Source organism: Melitaea cinxia, chromosome 1 (genome assembly GCF_905220565.1).
Source record: "Melitaea cinxia chromosome 1, ilMelCinx1.1, whole genome shotgun sequence".
Classification (NCBI taxonomy): domain Eukaryota; kingdom Metazoa; phylum Arthropoda; class Insecta; order Lepidoptera; family Nymphalidae; genus Melitaea; species Melitaea cinxia.
In genome coordinates this window covers 16,547,004-16,573,692 of record NC_059394.1, presented here as the reverse complement: position 1 = coordinate 16,573,692, position 26,689 = coordinate 16,547,004, and the positions used below count along the sequence as shown (strand labels likewise).

Below are 26,689 nucleotides of genomic sequence, written 5' to 3'. Positions count from 1 at the left end.
CCAAAGATTACTGGAGGTGGAACTCGAGGAAGCCGAAGCGGCCATATATAACAGTGAAACCCGACAAACACTCAAGGGCAAGATGTCGGGTAGGTATATGGCAGCGTATAACAGCACTGCAGGCTTCGTGAGCGCAGTCGAGTCGGAGGGGAATGACGAGGAGCCACAAACCTTCGAAACACCTGAAGGGGACCCAGTGGTGGTAGTGGCCAGATGCACGAAGGTAATGCTGGGAGACCGGATGCTACGGATGGCGAAAACCATCTCAGGCGACCGGGACGGCTTACTGACCGTGCCCTGGGAACTACCATCACTGGAGTGGATAAACGGGGTACCGGGATGCGGCAAGACAACTCGCATAGTCGGGGACTTCGATGAGGACACGGAGGTCGTGATTACGACCACAGTCGAGGCGGCCAAAGACTTGAAAGAAAAACTGGCGCACCGCTACGGCAACAAAGCCAAGCAAAAGGTGCGTACTATGGCCTCCGTACTAGTTAATGGTTTCAAAGAGGGCTCAAAAATCAACCGCCTAACGGTGGACGAGGCCCTCATGAACCACTTCGGAGCCATAGTAATGGCCGCCCGACTATCGGGAGCACAGAAGGTGGTCCTCATCGGAGACATAAACCAGCTGCCGTACATCGACAGGGACAACCTGTTCGAAATGCGGTACTGCAGACCAACCCAGACAACAACCATCTCGTGCGAGTTGTCATGCACGCATCGTAATCCCAAAGACGTCGCCCTTGCCATCAGCGAAGTTTATAAGGACGTGTACAGCTCAAGCTCAAAGATCCGATCTTTGCGAGTGGAGAGCCTCACGGGCGCGCGTATTCCTGCAGGAAGAGACCGGACCTTATACCTGGTCTTTACGCAAGAGGAGAAGAGGTTGCTGACTGACCAGGGATACGGATCCGGGGAGGGATCGCGCGTCTTAACCATCCACGAGGCGCAGGGCCAGACCTACGAGGACGTCATAGTCCTCCAGACGAAGACGAGGAGGCTCAGGATCCACGACAGCGTTTCGCACGCTGTAGTCGCGGTGACTAGACACACCAACACCTGTGTCTATTACACCGACGACAGGGACGACGCAATTGGTCGCTTTGTGGCGAGGGCAGTGGAGACCACGGACAAGGAAATACTCGAGCACAGTCTCAAGATGGCGATTCATCACAGAGACGCAGCCGTCACTGAGAGTGTGCTCGATATGTTGAAAACTTTTGGCGTGTGAAGAAATTAGTTTCAGTAAAGAAATAGGGTGTACATAAACATATAAAGTTAGTGTTAAATTAAATAGTATTAATTACATATTACAAAACGTGTGCAAAATAATTTTACATGTGTACCAAATTAATTAGGATAAATTATATAATATTGACTACAAAAAGGAAAAAAAAAAAAAAAAAAAAAAAATCTTACTAACAGTAACCTAGGCTAAGTGTATATTGTAAGTAGGCCAGCAGGCCATAAGTGTATATATAAGGTAACTAGGACATAAGTGTACATATACGGTAACTAGTATATAAGTGTAAATATAAACTTAGATAATAAAACTGACAGTAGGAATACAAAAAATATATAATATATAGTAATTAATATATATAGAAGTAAATTTAGTATAACTTTAAATTTTTGGTCGGTGGACTCACGTAGGATTAGAGATACTAAGTCTAGTTTAATTAGTCCTCTAAGTTGCATGTGTAAGTACCAAGTTATAGAAACTAACAAACTAATATTGGAATAATAAAAGCACGGGCATTATGAGCCCGTGGATATATATTGTTATATAAAAAAAAAAAAAAAAACCCTCACAGGGACCTGAAGGGAAACCGGATGGTACCTTACTGGTGGCGGGTACCGCGAATGCGGGGCCGTCTACCAAACACCCATTACGGGTACAACAAACACAACAGGGGTGCGGCACCATGAAGTTGGGACAGCCCTCTTTCACTAGCGGAGGCAAGGCAGCGAAGTCGAACTTGACCTCAGCAAACACACACACACGCGGGGGTGGTGCCGCCAAGGTGGCGCCACCACACACAAAGCGCAGGTCCGTGGGTGGCCGAGGGGAAACCGGGAAACCGGAGGAACCGAGGCCGTCCACGTCGACGGCGCCTTCAACAGGCGCTATCCTCGACGCCGACAGGGCACTGGGGCAACCCGGAGCCCGGTCGGCAGGAGAGGTGGCTGCCCTAAAACGCTTTGACGAGGCGTGGACCCTGGTCGACCGCCGACAAGCCAAGGGGAAACCCGGCAAGTCGGCGGGACGCGCAGGGGGTACAGGGTCCTCCCAACCAGGGAGTGAACCTAAGCCCCGGCGCATGAACAGGAAGCTACGCCAACGTCAGAGGAGGCGTGCATCGGAGGCGGGAGCCCCCAAGCGCGATACAACAACCCAAGCCGAGGAACCCAAAACCAAGGGGTCCGTCAAGTTCGCGAAGGGGGCGGCAGGTGGCCAGGGTAACCAGGCAACCGGTCGCGCCCAACGCGGCAAGGCGCAGGCGAAGGGTAAAGCGGGCAATGGATGTGCATCCCAGGTACCGGCTAAAAGGGCTCGCCTCGACGACTCTCAGTCGCCGAGGGGTGGTCCCAAAAAGCCGAGGCTGGCTGATGGTACCCATGTCCCCTACTCAGCGGCAGTGCAGTCGGACTTACTGGTTGCGGTGACAACTGTGACCGGAGAGCACCTGACTGCACAGGCCGCACATGAAGTACAGGTCCTTCTACAAGAGCGCCTTCTCAAGGATCTTGTAGAAGCGACCGATGATGAACCGGTGAACCCTGTTTTTCAGGGTAAACCGATATACGCCGACGGAGCTCTGAAACTGTGGTGTGAGAACCGCGAAACCGTGGGGTACCTCACACGTATAGTTTCGGAGCTCGCCCTGCCCACGGGCACCAAATTAATGGTCAAACGGCAGTGCGACCTTGTCAGGCTGGTCCGCTGCGGCGTCCTCCTTCCGGGTGAACAACCGGACATCTGGAAGGTGGGACGCGCGCTGCGGCTCCAGAACGTGTGGGCCAAGGTAGACAGCTGGATCCTCCATAAGGTTGACAGACAGAACGGTAACACGTTCCTGATCTTCAGCGCTCCTGAGGACGTGGTGCAGACCCTGGTGGAACGTGAGCGCCGACTCTGCTATTTGCTGGGGTCGGTGTACGTGAAGTTCCAGGGTCCGAAAGGTAAATTTACCGAGCACCTGCCAACGGAGCATGACGACCCCATGGAGGATCAAAACAGCGGAGAACAGGCGAAGGGTGAAGGGTCGGGAGCAATCCCGGCTATCCCCGAGCCACCCCCTGTGAGGCGGTCGAGCCCCAAACCCCAGACCGAAGAGGCAGTGGTCGTGGAGGAGCTGCTTCTGGAGTCGGAGGAGGGGGCTTGTCTGGCAAGCCTGGACAACCTGGCCATAGGGGAGACAGTGATGGAGGAGGCAGGGATGCTGTCTGACGATGGCTTACCCAGCTCACCCATCCTGTAAAGTCCTCCAAGCAAACCTCCACCATAGCATGACAGCAACGGCTCAAATGCGAAAATGGTTGGAGGTTAACACAACAGCCATTGCACTGATCCAGGAGCCGTGGGTCAGGAATGGCACTGTATGCGGACTCCGGAACTCTGGAGGTAAGCTAATTACACATACAGGCTCGGAAAACAGCAGGGCCTGTATTTACATCACCAACAATATACAGGCGCAAACATTAACGAGATTCTGTTCTAGAGATGTGTGCGCCATACAGCTGCATAGTACGCAAGACCACAGCCTGCCGGAGATGGTGATCGCGTCGGCCTACATGCCGGAGGCTGATGCGCCACCGCCGCACGACATGGCACGGCTGATAACATACTGCGAAGAGGCCAGGCTGCAACTAATTATAGGCACTGACTCCAACGCACATCACACCCTATGGGGAATGAAAACAACAAACGAAAGAGGTAAGCTCTTAGTTAAATATCTGATGACGACAAACCTACAGATCATGAATGTGGGCTCTGAACCCACTTTCGTGAACAGACGTAGCAGGACAATCATCGACCTAACTCTTGCCACAGAAGCGGCCTCCGAGACCATCTTCAACTGGCACGTATCCGATGAGGCATCGTGCTCAGATCACAGATGGATACGCTTCGATGTGCAGGTAAATACAGTTCCAGCAACCCCTAGGCGTAACCCACGCAAAACTGACCGCGTGCACTACGCTGAGAGACTGGAGCAGCTGCTCAGTGAGCAGGCATGCCCAGACCGGCTTGTGGGAACAGAAAATATAGAACAGCAGGTAGATACGTTGACTAGCAACATTATAGACTCCTACCAAACTGCATGTCCCTTATCATTGCCACCGGAGAATAAAGTAATCTGGTGGGGGCCTGAACTGGAAAGACTCAGGAAAAAGGTAAGGCGACTTTTAAACAAAGCAATGAATACATGCGCCGATCTGGACTGGGACAGGTATAAGAAAGCCAAGTCCAGATACAAGAAACGACTAAGGTACAGAAGCACCGACTCGTGGCGCAAATTCTGCAGCAGCGTGGAAACCTGCGAACAGGCCAATAGGGTAAGGAAGGTCCTAGCAAACCAATCCAGCCAGCTGAAGGGCTCCCTAAGAAAGCCTGACAACACCTTCACGAGCACGCCGGAAGAAGCAGAGTGCATCCTGGTTCAGACACATTTCCCAGGGTGCCACATCATGCAGTCGGTGGACTGGCCCGAGGAGGACGTAGCCCCAACAGAGGAGCATTGGGAATATGCACTCAAGGTAGTAAGCCCATCAAAAGTCAGATGGGCTATCAACAGCTTTGACTCCTTCAAATCCCCAGGGTTGGACGGGGTCTTCCCGGCACTTCTAAAGTGGGGAAGTAACCGACTGATCCAGAGACTTACCACTGTTTTGGCGGCCTGTTTAGCTCACAGCTACGTGCCGAGGCAGTGGAGGGAGGTAAAGGTAATCTTCATCCCCAAACCGGGAAAAAGTGACTACTCTGAACCCAAATCCCACAGACCTATAAGTCTTACATCTTTTCTACTGAAGACTCTGGAAAGGTTGTGCGAACGGGATCTGAGAGAAAACGCCCTAGCTACAGTACGCCTACATCCAAACCAACACGCGTACAGCCAAGGTAAATCAACAGAGTCAGCTCTACATGCAGTGGTCAGTAAAATAGAAGAGGCCATTGAAAACAAGGCTATGTGTCTTGGCACCTTCATCGACATAGAAGGAGCCTTTGACAAGACTAACTTCAACAGCATCTCGTCGGCCCTAGTTAAGCACGGGGTACACCCGATGATGATTGACTGGATAGGTAACATGCTCAGAAAAAGAGTCATCAAACTTACATCAACTGAGGCACAACATGCACTGGTAGCCAGAGGATGTCCACAAGGAGGGGTGCTTTCCCCACTACTGTGGAACCTAGTGGTAAACGACCTTATAACCAGACTGAACCAGCACAACTACTTCACGATCGGGTACGCTGATGATATCGCTATTCTAATCAGCGGCAGAGTCAGCAGTACCGTGTGCAATGTCACACAGCAGGCGCTACGAATTGTGGAGAGATGGTGCATAGATAACGAACTCACCGTCAATCCTGGAAAGACGGAACAGGTAATGTTCACTAACAAACGGCAATTGGGGAGCTACAAACCCCCTAGACTGTTCGGTACGGAGCTACAGTTCAGCTCGGAGGTAAAGTATCTAGGAATTATTCTAGATAGCAAACTGAACTGGGGCAAGCATCTCAACAGCAAAATTGACAAGGCTACAATAGCCTTCTGGCAGTGCCGCAGAATGATAGGTAAGAAATGGGGTCTATCCCCAAAAGTCACTCTGTGGCTGTACCAGTCCGTCATCAGGCCAATTATCAGCTACGGTGCTGTGGTTTGGTGGCCGAGAACCAGACTAATCACCGGTGAAGCAAAATTACAACGACTTCAAAGGCTAGCTTGCATGGCGACTACGGGCTGCATGAGGACTACTCCGACAGCCGCCCTGGAAGCCCTACTGAACCTGCCGCCGCCGCACCTGTTTATCCAACAGGAGGCGGGAGCGGCTGCGGTAAGACTCAGGAAGCTAAACCTTTGGAGGAACGTAAAGGTAGCACATACAGGAATACTTGGCGAACTGGCAAACAGGGAACCGCTCGTCGAAGCGGTTACCGACAGGATACCCAAACAGTACGTATTCGACAAAAGATACAGAATACAATTACACGAAGACCCAGGTGAAGGCCTCAACCCTAGAGAGTTAAGAATCTTCACAGACGGGTCGAAAACATCAACAGGTACAGGTTCTGGGGTCTACTCAGAAGACCTGAATATCCACATCTCATCGCCATTAGGAATCCACAACACCGTCTTCCAGGCGGAATGTATGGGAATCATAATGGCAGCAACAGCGATCAAGTCTAGAGAGGTACAGGGTTTTCCAATCCGTATACTTTCCGATAGCAGATCGGTCCTGCAAGCCCTACAGAGCGACATTATGACATCAGGGCTAATATACGAGTGCCATCGAGCTCTGACGAAGGTAAGTGAAACAAACACCATTACCCTTCAATGGATAAAGGGACACAGTGGATCGCGAGGCAATGACGCGGCCGACCGACTGGCGAGGAATGGATCGGAGATGAGGGTCCACGGACCCGAACCCATTCTGCCTCTGCCATTCGGATGGCTGCGCAGCCAGCTGCGACACAACACCAAGGTTATGCACCAAGAATATTGGACAAACCTAACTACCTGCAGGCAGACCAAGGAAGCTCTTCCGACGATCAACCCAGGATTGTCCCGCAAACTTCGCGGTTATGGAAGAGCCCAGCTCCGACTACTGGTCGGGGCGCTTACGAGACATGCCTTGCTTAACAAGCACTTACACAATCTAGGTGTTACAGACAGCCCCCTGTGCAGAGCGTGCCTGGAGGCAGAGGAAACGGCCTCACATATCCTGCTGGAATGCGGTGGTGTGGCGAACTACAGGGCACTACACCTTGGGACACCGAGGTTGCTCCAGGAAGTCGTCGGCAACGTGAAGGGTCTGCTAGGATTCCTCAAGGAGCTTGGCTGGCACGAATAGTGCCCACCAGCCGATCACGCAAAAAAGGCGCATCAAGACGTCGAGTTGCGGAAAATAGCCCGTGTACAACAACAACAACAACAACAAGTTCTTTGGTAATGAAATGTAATCCCATAATTGACGGTTGATGCAGTAGTCCCAGCACAAACACGTCGGGTACGAGAAGGTTCAATCTCTGCTCATGACTAATGTATAAGTTATACGGATATAAAGTTGTCTCAGATTATAGCATACAAGAGTTGAAAAGGAGATATAAGTTTTACTTTAGTTGTGTGGTCTAAAGGACACTAGTTTTTTTTTTACTTGAAAATCGTTGATTAACTAATATATATTCCTAAGTTGACATTAGATAGACTACATGAGGTAGATTAAAATTCTTCACAGGAAAGTAATAAGGCTTACTGCAGATTGTTATAGTTCAAGCTTATGTCTACCGAATAAGCCTCTAAATGTATCACTCCCATCCCATCACTCCTTGACACGGGTTTCCTCTAAATAAATTAGAGGTCACTCCACCACGCTGTCCCATTGCGGATTGACAGAGAACATCGGCCATATTTAATAGCGAAATTTCCGTCACATATAATACGCTAAATGTGCCCGCGACATCGCATCAAATATTGTAAATATCTCAGTCTCCAAGCGACTTATTAAGACGAAACATACACCAGTTTGTGAACTCTAGCAGTACACTTCCCTGTAAAACCGTCTAAAATTTCATTCAGTACTTTTTGCGTGATATGTAGACAAACACACAGACAGACAAACAAAAATTTGAAAAAGTAATTTAAACTCAATTGGTCCTATGGAGATCTGTCATAGATTTTTATCTAAAATGTCTCCATTATAGATAATAAACCAGTTATAGTTTCTTTATAGGTGTAGTTAGCATTAAGTAAGGTAAGGCACAGCAGGAAATTTCTAGCTCAAAATATGGATCAGCCGTACTGGGGAAGTACCTCGACCTTACAGACGATCACAGCTAAATAACACTGCTTTCAAGCAGTGTTGTGCTCCTGTGGTGAGTAAGATGACCAGAGCACATGAGGGAAATTGGGGATAGGGTCGGCAACGCGCTTGCGATGCTTCTGGTGTTGCAAACGTCTATAAGCTACGGTATTCACTAACCATCAGGTGAGCCGTATGCTTGTTTGACGACCTACTAATATATTTAAAAAAAATCTAGTAGGTAAAATTAAGTTACAATTAAAACGTATTTACCAAAGTCTCCAGTCATAGGTGTGGAAGGTGTGGCCGGAACACTTGATGCTTTTCTCTTGCCGCCAGTACTCGAACCTTCCTCCTGTATTAAAAGATAATCAAATAACATGGGCGGAAATTAATAAGACAGAAATATCAGGACACTGATTTATATAATAAAAATTACATAATGAGTAGACAGACAGCAATATTAAATTTAAAATAGGTATTTTTAACAGCTCAAAATTAGTATGGGAGAATATTTGTTTGTATTTTATTAATCACTAATATTCAATCGACGTCAGCAATATGACGTCACTATCTATACATATAATAAAATGGTAGGAAAGTCAAAACTGTACTGTTTTTTAAAAGAATACTTGGGGTGTGATCTACAATCGATACCAAAGCCAAAAATATAGTTTTTAGAATTTTTGTCTGTCTGATAAATTCAAAAAGTACTGCATGGATTTACTTCAAATTTGGCACGAATATTATTAAGAAGTCGGGTCAACATATAGGCTACAAATTATCACGCTATCACCTACGGGGAACGAGCAGTGAACCTTTATTTCTTCATCGCATTCTGTAACAACGTGTAATCTAACGACGCATATTTGAATGTTGTTATTATGTTAATAACCATGCTATAAGCTAGCTTCATACTATAAATAAAGGCATTCTGTAGTATATTTAGTATCAGCATTGCACCCGTGCGAAGCCGGGGCGGGTCGCTAGTCTTTAATATAATTATGTTCGTTCCATACTTCGTGATAATTCGTTTTATAATAAAACTATTTTCGATACAAAACAAAAACTTTAATTTGACGGATGAGGGTAGATCTCTCTCGCTCATCGTCTCTGAGTACTCTACTGTGGGCTTTAGTGGTCAATGTTAGCACAAGTAAACACAATTTATGATATCACCAATTTATTATGACACAGGAATCATTTAACAGAAAGATAACGCAGCACGGAACGCGGGATAGTTTGTGTCGTCCGCACCAGCCGACCGCCAACCGAAAAGTGAGTCAATGTTCCTAGGTTCGCCAACAGATGGCGCTGGTGTTACGGAATCGCAACAGTATCATTATTCCCGACAAATATATGTTACACTCGAGAACAATATTTTTAATGAACACCATGATATATAATATAAAGATGTGGTAACCTGCGAGTCCCTCGGGGTCAGTAGGCCGTCCCTCTCCAGGATCTCCCGCTCGGTGCGGCCCACGTACTTGAACTTCGTGCCCCAGGAGAACAGGCCGCCCCCGGAGTACACGCACGCGTCCGACGATGACGGCAGGCTGAAAACGCAAGCATAATATTATAATTATTTTATTGAAGTTAAACTTCTTTAAGCACGCTTAACTTGGAGAGTAAACTGGTGAATGCGTGACGAAAGCGTTGCGAAGTGTGTTCGGGCGAGGCGATCAGAAGTTGACAGGGAGATATAAGTTAGTGAAGGTAGAAAGAGATTGAGTTACGTTTCGTAAGTTTTACTTTAGTCGTGTGGTTTAAAGTACACTCGTTTTTTTTCTTCGTTTTTGTTCTTTTTTATCAACACAAGTTTTTTATACATAAATTATTATTTATACATAAATAATAATTTATGTATAAAAAACTTGTGTTGATAAAAAAGAACACAATAGGAATTATCCAATTCGGTAGGGTGGTTCGGTAGTAACGCACATACATTATAGCAATTCCTTTTTATTAATTACACATTTAGATTTGTTTGACTACACTATTCAAATAATTGTATTTTAAATCTTATTTTAGAAATCAATTTTATTCTAGAAGTTTATTTTTTTTTTCTTAATAACGTTGGTCCACTACAAACTGCGCCAACGGGCTAGTCATATATTTATTTATTTATTTAATAAGGTTTGCTAGCAGTTGTTACATTTATGATACATTACAATATCAATTTTATCATAGACTTCATTTCCAAATGAACCATATTAAAGCAAACATGTCATATAAAGTTATCCTGTTAATGTAACAGTAGAAGAGAACTTGATCAAACAGTAGCAATCAAAAATAATAATAATAATAATAATAAATGCAGACAAACCAGCCAAAGGCTGAGAAAATTTATCAATAATAATAATTATTATTACAATTAAGATATAATAGATTAAATAATGTCAAGTTATATATACAATTATATTACCCAATGACAATTTAAATTATTATAATGCTTATACGAATACAGTAAATTGTTATTTTATTTATCAGTAAATCTAATGGTGAAATATGCTTATATCGTTTTCATAACATATTCGATACTCACGTAAAAAACAACATTTGTTCAATGGCACAACACCAAACATGCCGGCACGCCGCGCCGCTGGGGCACTTGAAACCCACTGTGTGCTTTTTCTAAAATAAAAAATATTTAACATTATAATTAATTTTAAAATAACATAAATATTTTATTTTTTAATTAATATTTTTAAATTAAAACATAAAGAGTTTTACTGCTCAATTGTAATACAAAGAGAAAATATTTGCAGTTTAAAAAAAAATGATAAAAACTTAAACTATTCGACCTTAGTTAATATGCTTGTAAATAATATGGCATCAATAATTAATTAAATTATATTATTTAAACTAAATTGCAGTAAGTGCGAGACTAAAATTAGGTATATACGCAAATGTCAAAAATATTTAATTTTTTAATAATAAAAATAACCATTATAATATTAAGAATGACTATTAGCTAATAATTAGTTATATATAACTATATGCTGTGCTGTGTGGCTACGGCACTAAATAATTTAGCCAGTGGGTGTCGTAAGAGGCGAGTAAGGGATAACAAGGTTCCACAACCACCTTGGAACTTAAGAAGCCGACCGATGGCGGGATAACCATCCAACTGCTGGCTTTGAAATACACAGGCCGAAGACGGGCAGCAGCGTCTTCGGTGCGACAAAGCCAGCACTGCGGTCACCAACCCGCCTGCCCAGCGTGGTGACTATGGGCAAAGCACATGAGTTCACGTTATTTTTGGCGTAAACTTGTGGAGGCCTATGTCCAGCAGTGGACTGTATAGACTGTAATGATGATGATGATGAACTATATATATATATATATATATAACTAACTAATTTTAATATTACTTATAAGGATCAATTATCCCCCATTTGTATACAAAACCCTAAATGGATTATAATTATAACCTATCAATAAGGCTATTTTAATAAATTATCTCTCTCCCATAATTATTTAACAAAAATACTTAAACTTACTTCAGGATAGTTCAAATGCACGATAAACATTCGCCCTTCGAAATTAATCTTGTGCACTTCGGACCACTTGAAGTGATGAGTCTTCCGACTGCCTTGAAACGTCAGTATACCACTGTGATTGATTCCCAGATACAGCTGATTGCCTCTATGATCCTAATATATGAAAACTTTATTATAAACTTACTTAAATTAAAACCTTTAAAAATTCATATCTTAAAATTCAGCTACAAAATTTTAAATTTATTTATTACAAACATAGATGAAGTAAAAAAAAGTAGATAATGCGCGGCCTTTGTTGTTAGTGAAGCCACAAAACTCGGCTCCTTCAAGTAAACACACGCGCTCACGCACACATATGCATCAAACTACGCTCATTTTCGTTAGTATCAGCGTTGCAAAAGCTACCGATTTATCGGTAGATCTACCGATTTTGGCCCTTACCTACCGATATACCGATTTAGCAGTGCTATCTACCGAATTTTTGAATTTTCAACTAATGTAAAATAATTTTCTAAAAAAAAAGGTAAAATAATATTCTTAATACGGTAACACTAAAAGAAAAAGGTAACACATAATTGTGTTTGCTCGCAAACGAAAAAAAAACCGACTTCAATTAAATCGACAAGTAATACAACGTAGATCGACAAAAAAATAGTCAAGCAACTACGCGTTATCAAAGATTACTCAAAAAGTAGTTATCAGATCTCGATAAAATTTTATGTGACCATATGATAAACATCAGCTTTCGATTAAATTAAAAATTATTAAAATCGGTACACCTAGTAAAAAGTTATTGCGGATTTTTAAGAGTTTCCCTCGATTTCTCTGGTATCCCATCATCAGATCATGGTTTCCTTATCACGGTACAAAACTAGGGATATCCCCTTTCCAACAAAAAAAGAATTATCAAAATCGGTACATCCAGTAGAAAGTTATGCAGTATAATACAACGTAGGTCGACGAAAAAAGCGTCAAGTAAAAACGCATTATTAGATATAACTCGAAAAGTAGTTGTTAGATCTCAAATAAATTTAAATGGGACCAATTGGCACACACCACCTTTCGATTAAAACAAAATTTGTTGAAATCGGTCTACCCGGTCAAAAGTTCTGATGTAACATACATAAAAAAAAAAATATACAGTCGAATTGAGAACCTCCTCCTTTTTTGGAAGTCGGTTAAAAATCAATGCACGGGGACTTCCCGAAATTCTTCCCACCACGTCGAATATGACCGTTCAAATCCGCGGTGTGTTAAAACAAATTGTACCAACACGTGATATAATAGAGTTTATTATTGTCTGGTGAGTATACAAGGGAAAATCCCTGAAGATAACTTTCTTCGGGTTTGTTTCTTGAATTAGGTATAGGACTAGTGATAGATTATTTTTGGATATTTCGATGGATTAGGATTAGTATTCGGATTCATTATTGACATGGGAAGATTCAATTCACATTTAACAAATTAAATGTAGTTGCGAAAATTTGTGAAGTGTTAAGCGAATTCATCGCTAATTCATACTTCTTTCGCGGCAACGTGCTATTCTATCGCACCCACGGGAAGTCGGGAATACTAATAATCTATTTCATTATTAGCAATTTAGCAGTTGCTGCGAAGAATGAAATTATGCAATTATTATCTTTGATTTGTTTGTATTTATGATGCTTGTATGGACTACTTCTATAATTAATGTTTCTTAGTGATAAAACGTATTGCTTTTGAGTACTTTCTTTTTCTGTAATGTAAAATAATTATAATTATAAATGGAACAAAAATTTGCGCGCCGTTTAAGCTAGATTATATGAGACATTGTAACTAATAACACCTTATGTATTAACTATATTCATGCAAATAAAGAATTTGATTTAATTTAACGGAACAAATTTGAATAAATGAACGCATTATTGACTTAAAATACTTTTGTTTTACTCCGAGTAAAAATCTACCGATTTCTACCGATTTTTCGGAGGCAAATATACCGATTTTTTATTTTACACTTTTGCAACACTGGTTAGTATCTCACGAGGCCTCGTACAGTAACTTTGCCTATAAAATGCCGTTCTTTTGTAATTAAATGGTGCAAAAACAATACCAAAGTGAACAAAAAGTATGAAGAAATATCGTTTCACACGTAAATACATACAAAACTTTATATTTTTTGTTATTCCAAAATAATATTGAGGTTATTCGGAACTTATAATTTCTATGCCCCGTAATGACGTACCGAGGGAGTGTTACCAGTAATTTTTATTTCCATTAGCCATTTTTCCAATGCGGGTAAGTAAATTGTAGGCAATCATAGAAAAATAATTAAGTAGAAAGTGGACATCATTATTGTGTTTTTTTTTTTTTTATCGTGTGATTTTATGTTTTACCTAAATTGAAGTCAATTTGAATTTTTAACTCGTTTTTTTCTGTTTAAATTTGTGAATTAACTACTCATATTTTACTACTAAATATCATGATTTTAGGTTTCCAACGAATATTTTAATAGGAGATAGATAGAATAGGTAGCTGCTGTGCGACTGAGCCGAAATGAACTACAACGACAGCCATCTCCATCTAGTGTGGTTTGTTCAAACCATTTTGATAAAGCTGACATGTACAGTACAAAACGTGGACTTCGCAGAGTACCATCACGTATATACTACTACTTACTACTAGGTATTTTTATGTTGAATTTTTTGTTCTAGGACCTACCGGATGAGTCTTAAATTAGTCGTTAACCAAGATTCAATCTTTGATACACCTAGAAAACATAAACTAAGAGAAAAGTTAAAAAAGCAGGAACTTTATAAAAAAAAAATGTAAAAAAATTAAATCATTACAGCAAAGAGTTAGACGTCTTTAAAACAGGAACTTGCCCTTCAGAGGAATCATCAATTACTTAAAAACGCAATTTTCATTGACACAGATTTATATAATTCATTAAATCAAAACATGGCTGCAATATATTTATTTAACAATTTGAAGCAAAAAAGGAGTAAATATATTCAAAACTATAAACAGATTTTTATTTTCGCATACCCATTTTACCTATACTAAATTAATGGTGTTTAATCCCATTTAATAAAATTTTCAGGGACTTTTTTTATTAAAAAGTGTCAACACTTCACTCACTCACACATATTTAAAAAAGTGGCTTCACTTTTTTGTTCTAAGTGCGTTATCTATTCTTTTTACTTGATCTATGATTACAAATATATAAAAAGAATTGTTTGGTTTTATGAAACTACGATGCTAGTGAAACTTTAGTAAATAAAAACATTTACATTAATACATACATCAAAACACACAAATATCGCGGAACACTTACGACATGCGACATGCGATAGATGAACGAAAAATTTTGGGGCGATAGAATAAATTTGACAAATAAAATTTTGTCATTTTACTTTAGTGAACAGGGATAGCCCGAGGGCGACTCTCTTCTTCAGTTATCGATATAGCACCATGGTGCAGAATGGATAAGATTTGACAATTTTGGTAATCTTATAATTTAATGTCCGTACAGAGGCGGCTCGTCCCAAAGACCGTGGGTGCAGTGAACTCCCACGAAAATTACATAGTTAATCTTAAATCTATATTTCTTTATATTATATACTATTTTTACATTATATTCTTTATATTCTACTAGCCTATACAATAGTCTATTATATTACGTGCATTTGGCATAAATTTTGTTACGAGTGGAGCGCCAGCGATTGCGTTTCTATGAAACGTGCTACGTGTAGAAAAATTGCTTGCTGGGTCAGAGAGACACCCACAACTCCCAACACGAGACACAAGAGAGAGAGTAAAAAAAATCCTACAGAATCTTAATCCCCCCCCCCCCCCCGAAAAACTCACAAAACCAACTTCACTAAAGCAAAGCTTATACCATAAGAAACTACAATGCCTCACCCACAATTAATTGCACTCAGATCTTAAGACGGCGAGAGAAACCAACCCAAAAAGGAAAAGAGCAAAGAGGGACCCGCAACACACGTCCTGAGCCTTATATACAGCAAACCCAGTGTCTCGCGACACAACTACCCCCTAAGGTGCACCGCAACGCAATACGATACGAGGGTATTCCAAAAAATTAAATCAGTCGCCTAGAAAAAGTAAATAGCAACGCCAGTGCATAACCGTGCTATTATACATCAGCAGGAACGAAACCACGCGCTAATAAAAATGTATGCTACAAACGAAGTTTAGTACGATTCCTAGCACTATATAATTTGGGTGTGAAAGAGACATGCCGACGCGTGAACTAATAGATTTTATATGAGAAATTAGCCTAATCTGGAGCACCGCCCACGCGCGACGTTGCCATACCGCAGCCGCAGGTTCGGCCATTCAGGTTAGGCGCTGTTGCCGTTCTTATGTATACAAACACACGTGTCAGCATCGTCAGTTATTTTGCAGTTTATCTTTTTAAATAAGTATTACAAAATAGTTTGTGCGCGACATTTTGTATTAAAAAATGGAACAATACAGTGTATATTTTAATACAGAGAGTGAAGACTATCGAAATGCGCCTTGAACTGAAATTGTTCTTACTAATTACTCAAAAATGTAGTACGAAAACTAAATATTTTACGCGTATTTTTAAATCTGAAAAATATTTCAAAACACGTTCTGTGGATGTAAAGAAAGCAATAAATTGTTTTGTTTTCCGCGTCTGGTGTTTGTAGCTGGCGCCGGCGGTAGTGGTGAATCTGCGTGGTCGGAATGACTTTTCTATACAAAGAAAATAAATGGTAAGCTCTAGTTTTTCATTTATTTTTTTTGTGAGCCACCATCAAAAATGTCACGAGCCGCCTCTGTGTCCATAAGAACCTCATTCAATCTACTAAAAATGTTTACAATAGTTGACAAGAAATTTACAAACAACATATTATTTTAAATTACATTTAAAAAAAGCCATAAGCTGAATTTTATAATCGAAATCACTAGTTGTCTACAACTAATTTTACATAGAAATTTTCATAATATTACCCATAGATTATGGTAATTAAAAGTTACAACTTTTTTTAGTATAACCCTAATTATTATTTACTTATTCAATTTACAAAAATATTTTAACTTAATACAATAGCATTTAACGATGTGACAAAAAACAAACTATTAGCTTTAAAATATTAGTATAACATTATAACTCACTTTAACGGGGTGTGGATCAACTCCATATGTATCAAGTTGGCAAGCTATTTTCAGAAAAGTCCTCTCCGCCTCCTGAGTGGACATGCCCTTAACACCGCCAGTACCCCCAGGTGTTCCTTCCATTGGATCTCGGTGCAGTTCCTTCATAATAACATTATGTACATGTAATTACACATATATTAGTTCACTTTACACATACAATAGCACCAACTGCTGGCTTTGAAATACACAGGCCGAAGACTGGCAGCAGAGTCTTTGGTGTGACAAAGCCAGCCCTGTGGTCATCAACCCGCCTGCCCAGCGTGGTGACTATAGGCAAAACATGTGAGTTCACGCCATTTTTGGCGCGAACTTATGCAGGCCTATGTCCAGTAATGGACTGCGAAAGGCTGCTGTGATGATACAATAGCACATTTTTATGAATATATACCACTACACACACACAGATACGCAGGCAGCAAATAATTTCTTATGCTTTATAAATATATGTACAATATAAAATAACTAAAAAGTTTCAAATTATGCTTATATAGTTTCACCTATTTTCAAATGATGAATTTTCGCTAAGTTACCAAAAAATTGGCAATGGTTTTATAGACATGATATAAATCCTTATCCAAATAAATATGTTATTCATCACAAGTATTTCTTTTTGAACAAAATTGATCTTGACATCATTCGATTTCAGTGAATATCTACGAAGATATCATAGTTTAAAAATAACTTTGCAACGGATTAATGATCACAAAAAAGGAAAAGGTTATTTTATTGCATTTATTAGTCAGGCATATGAATCCTTACAAATGAAAAATACTTCATAAAGAAGACAATTTTGTGAAGATGCGCTTTGTCTTTTATAGCATTTAATTTGGACGAAAAATTTAGGAGACAATGTCAAATCAAATAAAACTGGTTTACACAGATATGGTGTCAAATTCATTTAGTATGTATTTTTCTCAAATTAACACTTGTGAAACTGCGGGACAACTAGTGTTCACACAACACTTGACAAATTTATTTCTTAGATGTGTATTTTTTAATCGACTTCCAAAAAAGGAGGAGGTTCTCAATTCAACTGTATTTTTTTTTTTTTTTTTATGTATGTTACATCAGAACTTTTGACCGGGTGAACCGATTTCGACAATTTTTTTTTTAACCGAAAGGTGGTGTGTGTCAATTAGTCCCATTTAAATTTATTTGAGATCTAACAACTACTTTTCGAGTTATATCTAATAATGCGTTTTTACTTGACGCTTTTTTCGTCGATCTACGTTGTATTATACCGCATAACTTTCTACTGGATATACCGATTTGGATAATTCTTTTTTTAACCGACTTCCAAAAAAGGAGGAGGTTCTCAATTCGACTGTATTTTTTTTTTTTTTTTTTTTTTTTTTATGTATGTTACATCAGAACTTTTGACCGGGTAGACCGATTTCGACAAATTTTGTTTTAATCGAAAGGTGGTGTGTGCCAATTGGTCCCATTTAAATTTATTTGAGATCTAACAACTACTTTTCGAGTTATATCTAATAATGCGTTTTTACTTGACGCTTTTTTCGTCGACCTACGTTGTATTATACCGCATAACTTTCTATTGCATATACCGATTTTGATAATTCTTTTTTTGTTAGAAAGGAGATATCCCTAGTTTGGTACTGTGATAAGGAAACCAGGATCTGATGATGGGATCCCAGAGAAATCGAGGGAAACTCTCGAAAATCCGTAATAACTTTTTACTGGGTGTACCGATTTTGATAATTTTTAATTTAATCGAAAGCTGATGTTTATCATATGGTCACATATAAATTTTATCGAGATCTGATAACTACTTTTTGAGTAATCTTTGATAACGCGTAGTTGCTTGACTATTTTTTCGTCGATCTACGTTGTATTACTTGTCGATGTAATTGAAGTCGGTTTTTTTTTCGTTTGCGAGCAAACACAATTATTATTAGAAAGGGGATATCCTTAGTCTGTATCTGTTGATGGGATCCCAGAGAAATCGAGAGAAACTCTCAAAAATCCGCAATAACTTTTTACTGGGTGTTTCGATTTTGATAATTTTTAATTTAATGAAAAGCTGATGTTCATCATGTGGTCACATTTAAATTTTATCGAGATCTGATAGCTACTTTTTGAGTAATCTTTGATAACGCGTAGTTACTTGACTATTATTTCGTCGATCTACGTTGTATTACTTGTCGATGTAATTGAAGTCGGTTTTTTTTTCGTTTGTCTGCAAACACAATTATTTTTTATACTTTTATTAATTTTAGGGAAGATGTGTATTTAAAACCAGTATATTTATTTAAATGTGAGTCAAACCAGCCATTTAGAATAAGTAGGAAGTAATTAAAATCATATAACATAGTCAATAATATATAAAATAAATTATAATTGATACCACACCTGTATCCTAGCTTCTATAGTGTCTGTTTGTCTTAAAAGTAGCCTCATTTCTGTGACATAGTTGCCCACGTGTATATTAGGATCGTAATCACCTAGCTCAACTGAAATTAAAAATATATATATATATATCAAAGATAAGTTTTTACATATGTGAATAAATAATGCTGTGTGCTGTGTGGCCACGGCACTAAAGAATTTAGCCACCCCCTCTCTTCCCGTGGGTGTCGTAAGAGGCGACTAAGGGATAATAAGGTTCCACAACCACCTTGGAACTTAAGAAGCCGACCGATGGCGGGATAACCATCCAACTGCTGGCTTTGAAATACACAGGCCGAAGACGGGCAGCAGCGTCTTCGGTGCGACAAAGCCAGTACTGCGGTCACCAACCCGCCTGCCCAGCGTGGTGACTATGGGCAAAACACATGAGTTCACGTTATTTTTGGCGTAAACTTGTGGAGGCCTATGTCCAGCAGTGGACTGTATAGGCTGTAATGATGAATAAATAATGAAAAAATATGTTTAACATAAACACAACAACATCTTTCTAAATTATTACCTGTTTTAGATAACAGTGGGGTAGTGAAGACACATATTTTTATACATATTCTATATATAATATATAAATACATATTATATATATATATAATATGTATAGCGGGATAGTCAATGACTAACAATCAGTTATGAAATTATTTGGATTAATATTACATAATATTGTCAAAAAGCTTTACACAAATTGTGTAACAACGTCAAATATATGAATTCATTGTGAACCATTTGAAAAAGAAAAAATAATTTAAAAAAGGCTTTCATATATGATATGACATAAAAATAATCATTAAATCTATTATGAATATACATAACATAAGGTTGCATATAAGTTGCACTTAATATTTATCAGTAGGCCTTTAATATGGACAGTAAACATTTCACAACTTTATATTATCAGTGACTTTACATGTAACTAAATAATGAAATGATTATTAATGTAGAGTGTAAATTCCAAAATAAATCAATCATAATACTTTCATCAGGATGATTATTTCTGAACTTTTGACACATCATTATCAAAAAAAACATAGCAACTATCACTGGCCACACAGTATAGGTCAGAAAACAAAACACATTTTTTTATATAAAGTATTACAGCCAGTATAAATGTAAATAGGTACAAATATCCCTATAGATATCTAATAAAAAAAATATGCATACATATCTTAACTTACTTTGTATAATGAGTGCACCAAGCATTGCAGCCTCATTAGATGTGCAGTAAAGTCGACCATGAAGAAGGTCTCTCTTTAACTGCAGGTATATTTGGAATCTCGTCACATCTTCTTTGAGTAGCAACGGATTTGGGGGATAGAATTTCACACGAAAACTAAATAAAATGGGTGAAGCATCTGAAAATTATATAATGTATGTATGTACCAATAATGATTGGTATTTTTAACTTATTATGATTATATTTTTTATAACAATTTTGATTTACCTTTAACTTGTTTTAATATTAATTTGGCTAAGTGTAGCCAATGCTGAAAAAGTGATTTTTTTATAATTAATATACTTAGTCTGGTTAATTCTTATGTACTATTTTCATTTTATTTTTAACTAACCCTTTGCCCTCCAGCATCAACATATCGCAGTCCAAAATAATCTGTCTCCGTAAGATTAAGTTGTTGACATACATGTTCTAAGAGAAATTTACCCTTATAGCTTGGCTGTAAATAAATATTTATATTAAGTAAAATATAATAAATTAATATATACTTTTACAGCACCATATGTTTTATATGAAAATATAATGTGTAGATATATTAACATAAAAATTGTCGGCACACAAATTAATTATTAAATTATTTTTATGTTGCAAACGATCACATATTACCAGTGTTTATATGTCATACAAATAATAGTCTATTTTCTACTTCACCAAATACGAATAAATCAATGAAATAATATAAGCTTACGTGAAATTCGCATTCTAATATTTCAGTATCTTCTAATAATCGTACAGTACATTTATAAACAATATTGCTATCACCACGACTTTTAAACATGCTGAAATTTTGTATTATCTTCGTTCAATGACTAAATTGCTTTTTGTTAGCTACACATTTTACATATTTATTGCATGCTTGTATTTAAATTATGGAAGTTATTTTTACACATATTGGAAATACCTAATGAAAAAAGGAGTAAAAACAATTTCGTTCTACATTAATTACATTAAATTCTTATTAATTCGTCAGGTTTGACACACGAACTTGCCAGTCGCCACAGACCCACAAAGACGTAAACAAATTGATAAAAATTGCGTGTGTAAGGGTAAGGGGTAACAAGGGAGTAAGGGCTATAATACAAGTTATTATTGTGCAATATGATTATATTTAATATCTTTTTCTGTGGAATGTTTTTCTTTATTGTTTCAGTGGATTTATATGAAAAGAATAATAAAATCCCTTAGATTTTATATCATTTTAACGATAAGGTTCGTCATTAATGTTTTTTCAAGTACTAACATAATGAAAACTTAGGCAAATTTTAAAAATGTTGTACTTCATCTTCATCATCATCATCATCATCATCGTCGTCGTTATCATTAAAATAGGCTTACTACTTTATTATTTAAGCAATAAATGTAAATTTGTTAACCCTTTAACCGCCATATCATAATTCGCGTGAAGTGCCTGTAGCGCCCAACAACCTTTAGGTACAATTTTGCATAGTGTTGTAAAGTATAGTTATCGATGAACAAAGTAATGAAATAAATAAAACTTATCAAATTTTTATCAAAGGTTTAATTTCTTTATTAAGTATAGTACCGCACATAAATTAATCTTCAAACATCCGTTAATTAGTATTTAAACTTAATCAGTCTTGATTGTTATTTTTCATAAAAAAATTAATACTCTGGAGATGGATACGGGCTGAAATCCTCTTAATTTTGTGTTAAGTCATTTGCACCAGCATTACGTATTAAAATGATGTTCGTTTCTCACTGCACAATAAATTTAAATAAAACAATTTAATAAAATATATAATTACCTCTTCATCAATATCAAATTCTTCGTTTGACACAAATTCTTCATCGTCATCACCTTCTAGAATTCGTATTAATTATTCAGCAGTCGTAATGATAAATTTCAATTTTTAAAAGACGAACGTAAAACTTACTAACTCACTACTATATCACAAAAAAACGCAACACTAATGGGAAATTCCATACAGTTGTGACGTCATGAACGGTCGTATTTATCCGACACAGGTGCTGGCTATGTACAGGCTATACGGGCGACAAGGACTCAGTCTAGGGATGGGAATTAGCATTAATAGTTGTCCGTACAAAAATAACTAAATTGCTAATTTCTTACAAAATATAGATTTACAAAGAGCAAAAACAACACGTTATTAAATAACAATTACATACTTAATGTACTTTATTTTATTCAATAACTTGGTATTTAATATAATATTTTGGTTCATGAATATTCCATATCTTATAAATTCTAACAAACATTATGTCTCATCACTACTGTTGGATAAATACGACATAGGCGTTGGAAGTCAATACACTTTCTCCGGGATAATATTAGTAAATTTACCTTAATTGAAATGGTACTTTATTTTGTTTCTTGATATATTAAAACTGAATTGTAACACTAATTAAAAGGTTGAATAGATAAACTTAACGAAAAAAAAATGTATTTTAGGCTAAAACATCATAATACGTTTAAAAATTGAATATATAATACACAGGGTTTTGTGTCGGATAAAACCGACTCAGGCGGAATAAGCCCGAAATTTTCTGTCGACTCAGGCGGTAAAAGGGATTAAACAAATAGACATATCGATTTAAAATATAATTTATGTACACATAGCAGAATAAAAATTTAATGAAATTGGTCTGAATTGATCACCTTCTCCTACATGCGGAAAGACGCCTATGCCCAGCCGTGGGATATTACAGGCTGAAACGAAATTGGTCTAGAATTAATAGTTTTTTTTTAACTCAAATATTTATTTATTTTAAGACTAATTTAAAGCGGTTTTTTACTGATAATTGATAACGTCATATCAAAGAGTAACACGGAGGGGAGTCGCCATAGCGTTTTTTGCCGATAGCAAAACTGTCTGTCAGTTTTTGCGGGGGATATCACTGACACGCACACTTTATCTAATTCCCACACAAAAATAATCGTCTGTCATTACGAAACTCACACATACTAAATTAAAAACACACTTACATTTTTCACACACACATAGATACATTTTGTGTCATTACAGTATAATGACATGCCGCAACTACACTGACAAGTTGCTTACAACCGTAGCTGTAACAACTATCGATACGCATTATCGATAAATTCAAGTACTCAGTTAGGGAAAAATTAGGTTTTTAAAGTGATACAAAGGTAAGGTGTTATTATAAAGATGGACTTTATTTATTATGTACTACAATAATTATCATGTCAAACATAAACTAAATGTTTATATCATTTTAAAACCAGTGACAGTTGTATCTATTACTTGTTTTTAAAATGGATGGTTTTCTATAAATATGACCCATACATTTTTGTGGGTTTTCTTTTTTTATTGAAAAAGAAATGATTGTGCCGGTATATTCTTTATTATTATTCTTGCCAGTTCCACACTTGAAAGTCAGACGTGTTGAAATTATTTGAGCAAATGACACTATTTCTTCTATTATTTCCAGGTTAGTTTGTTATTGCAAATTTTTTTCCATGTATGCCTTAAATTTGGATCTTTAGGAAACTTGCAAAACTCGAAGGGGGTCGAAGTTAACATTAAGTACCAATTGTAGTAAAATGTGTTAATACTCGTAAATATTGTATTATATTTAACTTAATGCAATTTTATTATAAATATATCAATAATAGTAATAGTATATTAAAATTAAGCTCGCAATATTATATTATAAATAAATCCGAATCTCAAATATGTCTCTCTCCTCCTTTGCCTTTGTCGTTTTTATCGATAACTATCTACTATTGTATGAGGGCGAATGGTCTGTGTTGGTAAACAAATCCGAAACAACACGACCGATAACATTTGTAATTTTTAAGTTTAAAAAAGATTTAAAAGATGTATACAATAATAATGTAATAAAAAAAAAAAAACTTACATATGAAAGGTAACGACATCTTTTAGTAAATTTGACTTGGCAGATCTTTTTTGCAGTCAAAAACAGAACAATTCGGCATTTTTTGAAGGACGTTGATTCAATCGTGCAACTAGATTTAGTCTAGTAATCAGTGCGGCTGCAACACAGACAGATGGGAACGCCTGTACATAGCTACTCCCCTTCGTTTTGCTCTATGCGTCATAATATGAACATTTAAATATTGACAACAGTACAAGGCCTGCTGAAATTTCCATATAAAATCGATGATTTGTAAGGAAAGTTATTGTAATCTATTGTGTTTGAAACAGGGATTCCAAAATTTTCATACAACTTTCATCCTGGAATTTTCAGCAGGGATGCTTACATATGTATCTTAATAAGAAGTGAGGTGTTTAATTATATTTTTAGCGATATCATAATCTAACAAGTAAGAAAAGAATTGAAGAAAGAAATGAATACATGTAGTCTTCTCGTATAAATTAATACAAATGATAAAAAAGACAAATATTGTACTGTAGGATTGTAGGTTTGTATTATGTCTATGGTTAAAAGTAAAAATAATATCTTATAAACATTATAAATTTATAAAAAATATATTATTTTTTAATATGTTTTGTGTTAATTATTTCAACTACCTATTGCATAAGATTGCTTAAAATTAATCATTAGTTATATTTTTAAACGGCTATGACGTCACTACCTTTAAAGCTACCAGTAACCAAAAATTTTAAGTTTTAATGGAGAATATATGTAATTATTTATACACAATATACTATTTTAGAAAAATACAATCAAAATAGGATCTTTAGACTGTTTTGTTTTTTTTTTTTAAATCATTTGTCTCAATAACAAATATAGTAACAAACCATATCTGAAATTACAAATAAAAAATGTAATTTTATAAAACTAAATTTTAGCCCAAGTAAAAATGGCTTGAGTCATTGAACCTATATGTGTATGTATATATGCTTCAGCCTGTAATATCCCACTACTGCGCATAGGCCTCTTCCCCCATGTAGGAGAAGGATCAGAGCTTAATCTACCACGTTGCTCCAATGCGGGTTGGCGGATATATTCCCTACTACGAGTAACGATCGCTATCAGGTGTACATGATAACAACCGGGACCAACGGCTTAACGTGCTCTCCGAGGCGTGGTGGGGAGACCCATAAGGACTGCACAAGCACCCAGACCACGGCCAACACCTGTATGGCCAATACCAATGTTTGTCATGTGCGGGGATCGAACCTGCAACCGCCAACGCAACAGGTACAATCCATGGCTGTAGCCGTTGCGCCAACGCGGCGTCATGTATGTGTATGTATATATATATTTCATTATTTTTGAGGTTAGAAATTAGAACTTTAAGACTTCTTTTTGGAAAATATTATATAGGAAACAAATAAATGTTGCATAACTTTAAAAAATCTTCCTTTACGGAGTGAAATTGGCGATGATAACTTATATAAATATCTTAATTAAAAAAGAATAAATAATAAAGAAATTTCTTACGTTCACTAAGAACATTCAAATTTAATGAAAATAAATAAATTATAATTTGTGCATTCTCAAAATTTTATATACGTATGAAATAAAAAAGAGTACAATTTTTTACCTTTGTTTGTTTAAAGGTTAATAAAGTACTCAATAAAAGTGAAAAATACACATTTTTTTTTCATTATTATTTAAAAATATACTATATGATTAATTTTTAGGTTATTTTAAACCTTTATACAGCCTATTAACTATTAAGGTCTATTATATGATTAAAAGTTTATAATATATTTAAGTTAAGAACATTAGGATGAATAAAATTTGGATAAGTTGAGGTTAGAAAATATTTTAAAATTAGGAATCTTGTTTTATACTACTCCAATGTAGTCGATAATAAAAAAAAAATGATTATAACAATTTTTTTTATTGCAATGAGAAACGCAAATTTTACATTTTATTACTACATAACGAAAATTTATCACAATTTAACGCTTATTTACAGATGAGCATAGCAAACTTTAGAACATCGACGTAACTTGTATTAGTATATTAACTTTACAAAACATTTATATGAAAATACTCCAATAATAGTAAAAAATGCAAAAAAACTAAACTCAAAAGTGCAGACCACTTTATATCTACATCGCAATAAATATAGGTATGGCATTCGCATATAGGATTGAATCTGATTCAAAGTTAATATTGTGAATCAACATATTATGTTGAACTTCAAGGGTACGACTCTAATCTGTTTCGCTCAACGTCATTCATATCAAATATTAATATATTATTTCAATTGTACTTTGCTTATATTATTAAATTTATATCCTTGTTATTTATTATGCTTAAATTAACAACAATATAGTGTACATTAAAATTTTATTATATTTTAAAAGAATATAATAAAAAAATCTCACACATATAGACAAGAACGTATTTGCATTATAAAATTAAT

General features: G+C 37.2%; 1 protein-coding gene across 1 annotated transcript in view; it reads right to left on the bottom strand.

The window, feature by feature from the left end:
* LOC123670287 (FERM domain-containing protein 5) overlaps positions 1-21,154 on the bottom strand; it is a 30,012-nt gene extending 8,858 nt beyond the window's left edge. Inside the window, exons 1-10 of the mRNA XM_045603797.1 lie at positions 21,065-21,154; positions 20,711-20,815; positions 20,587-20,629; positions 20,321-20,497; positions 19,095-19,195; positions 16,683-16,823; positions 11,535-11,687; positions 10,577-10,665; positions 9,452-9,587; positions 8,302-8,383 (exon numbers count right to left, since the gene is read on the bottom strand). Coding sequence (XP_045459753.1) covers positions 8,302-8,383; positions 9,452-9,587; positions 10,577-10,665; positions 11,535-11,687; positions 16,683-16,823; positions 19,095-19,195; positions 20,321-20,497; positions 20,587-20,629; positions 20,711-20,815; positions 21,065-21,154 — 1,117 coding nt within the window. The remainder of the gene's footprint in view (positions 1-8,301; positions 8,384-9,451; positions 9,588-10,576; positions 10,666-11,534; positions 11,688-16,682; positions 16,824-19,094; positions 19,196-20,320; positions 20,498-20,586; positions 20,630-20,710; positions 20,816-21,064) is intronic.
* Positions 21,155-26,689: the final 5,535 nt, after the last annotated feature.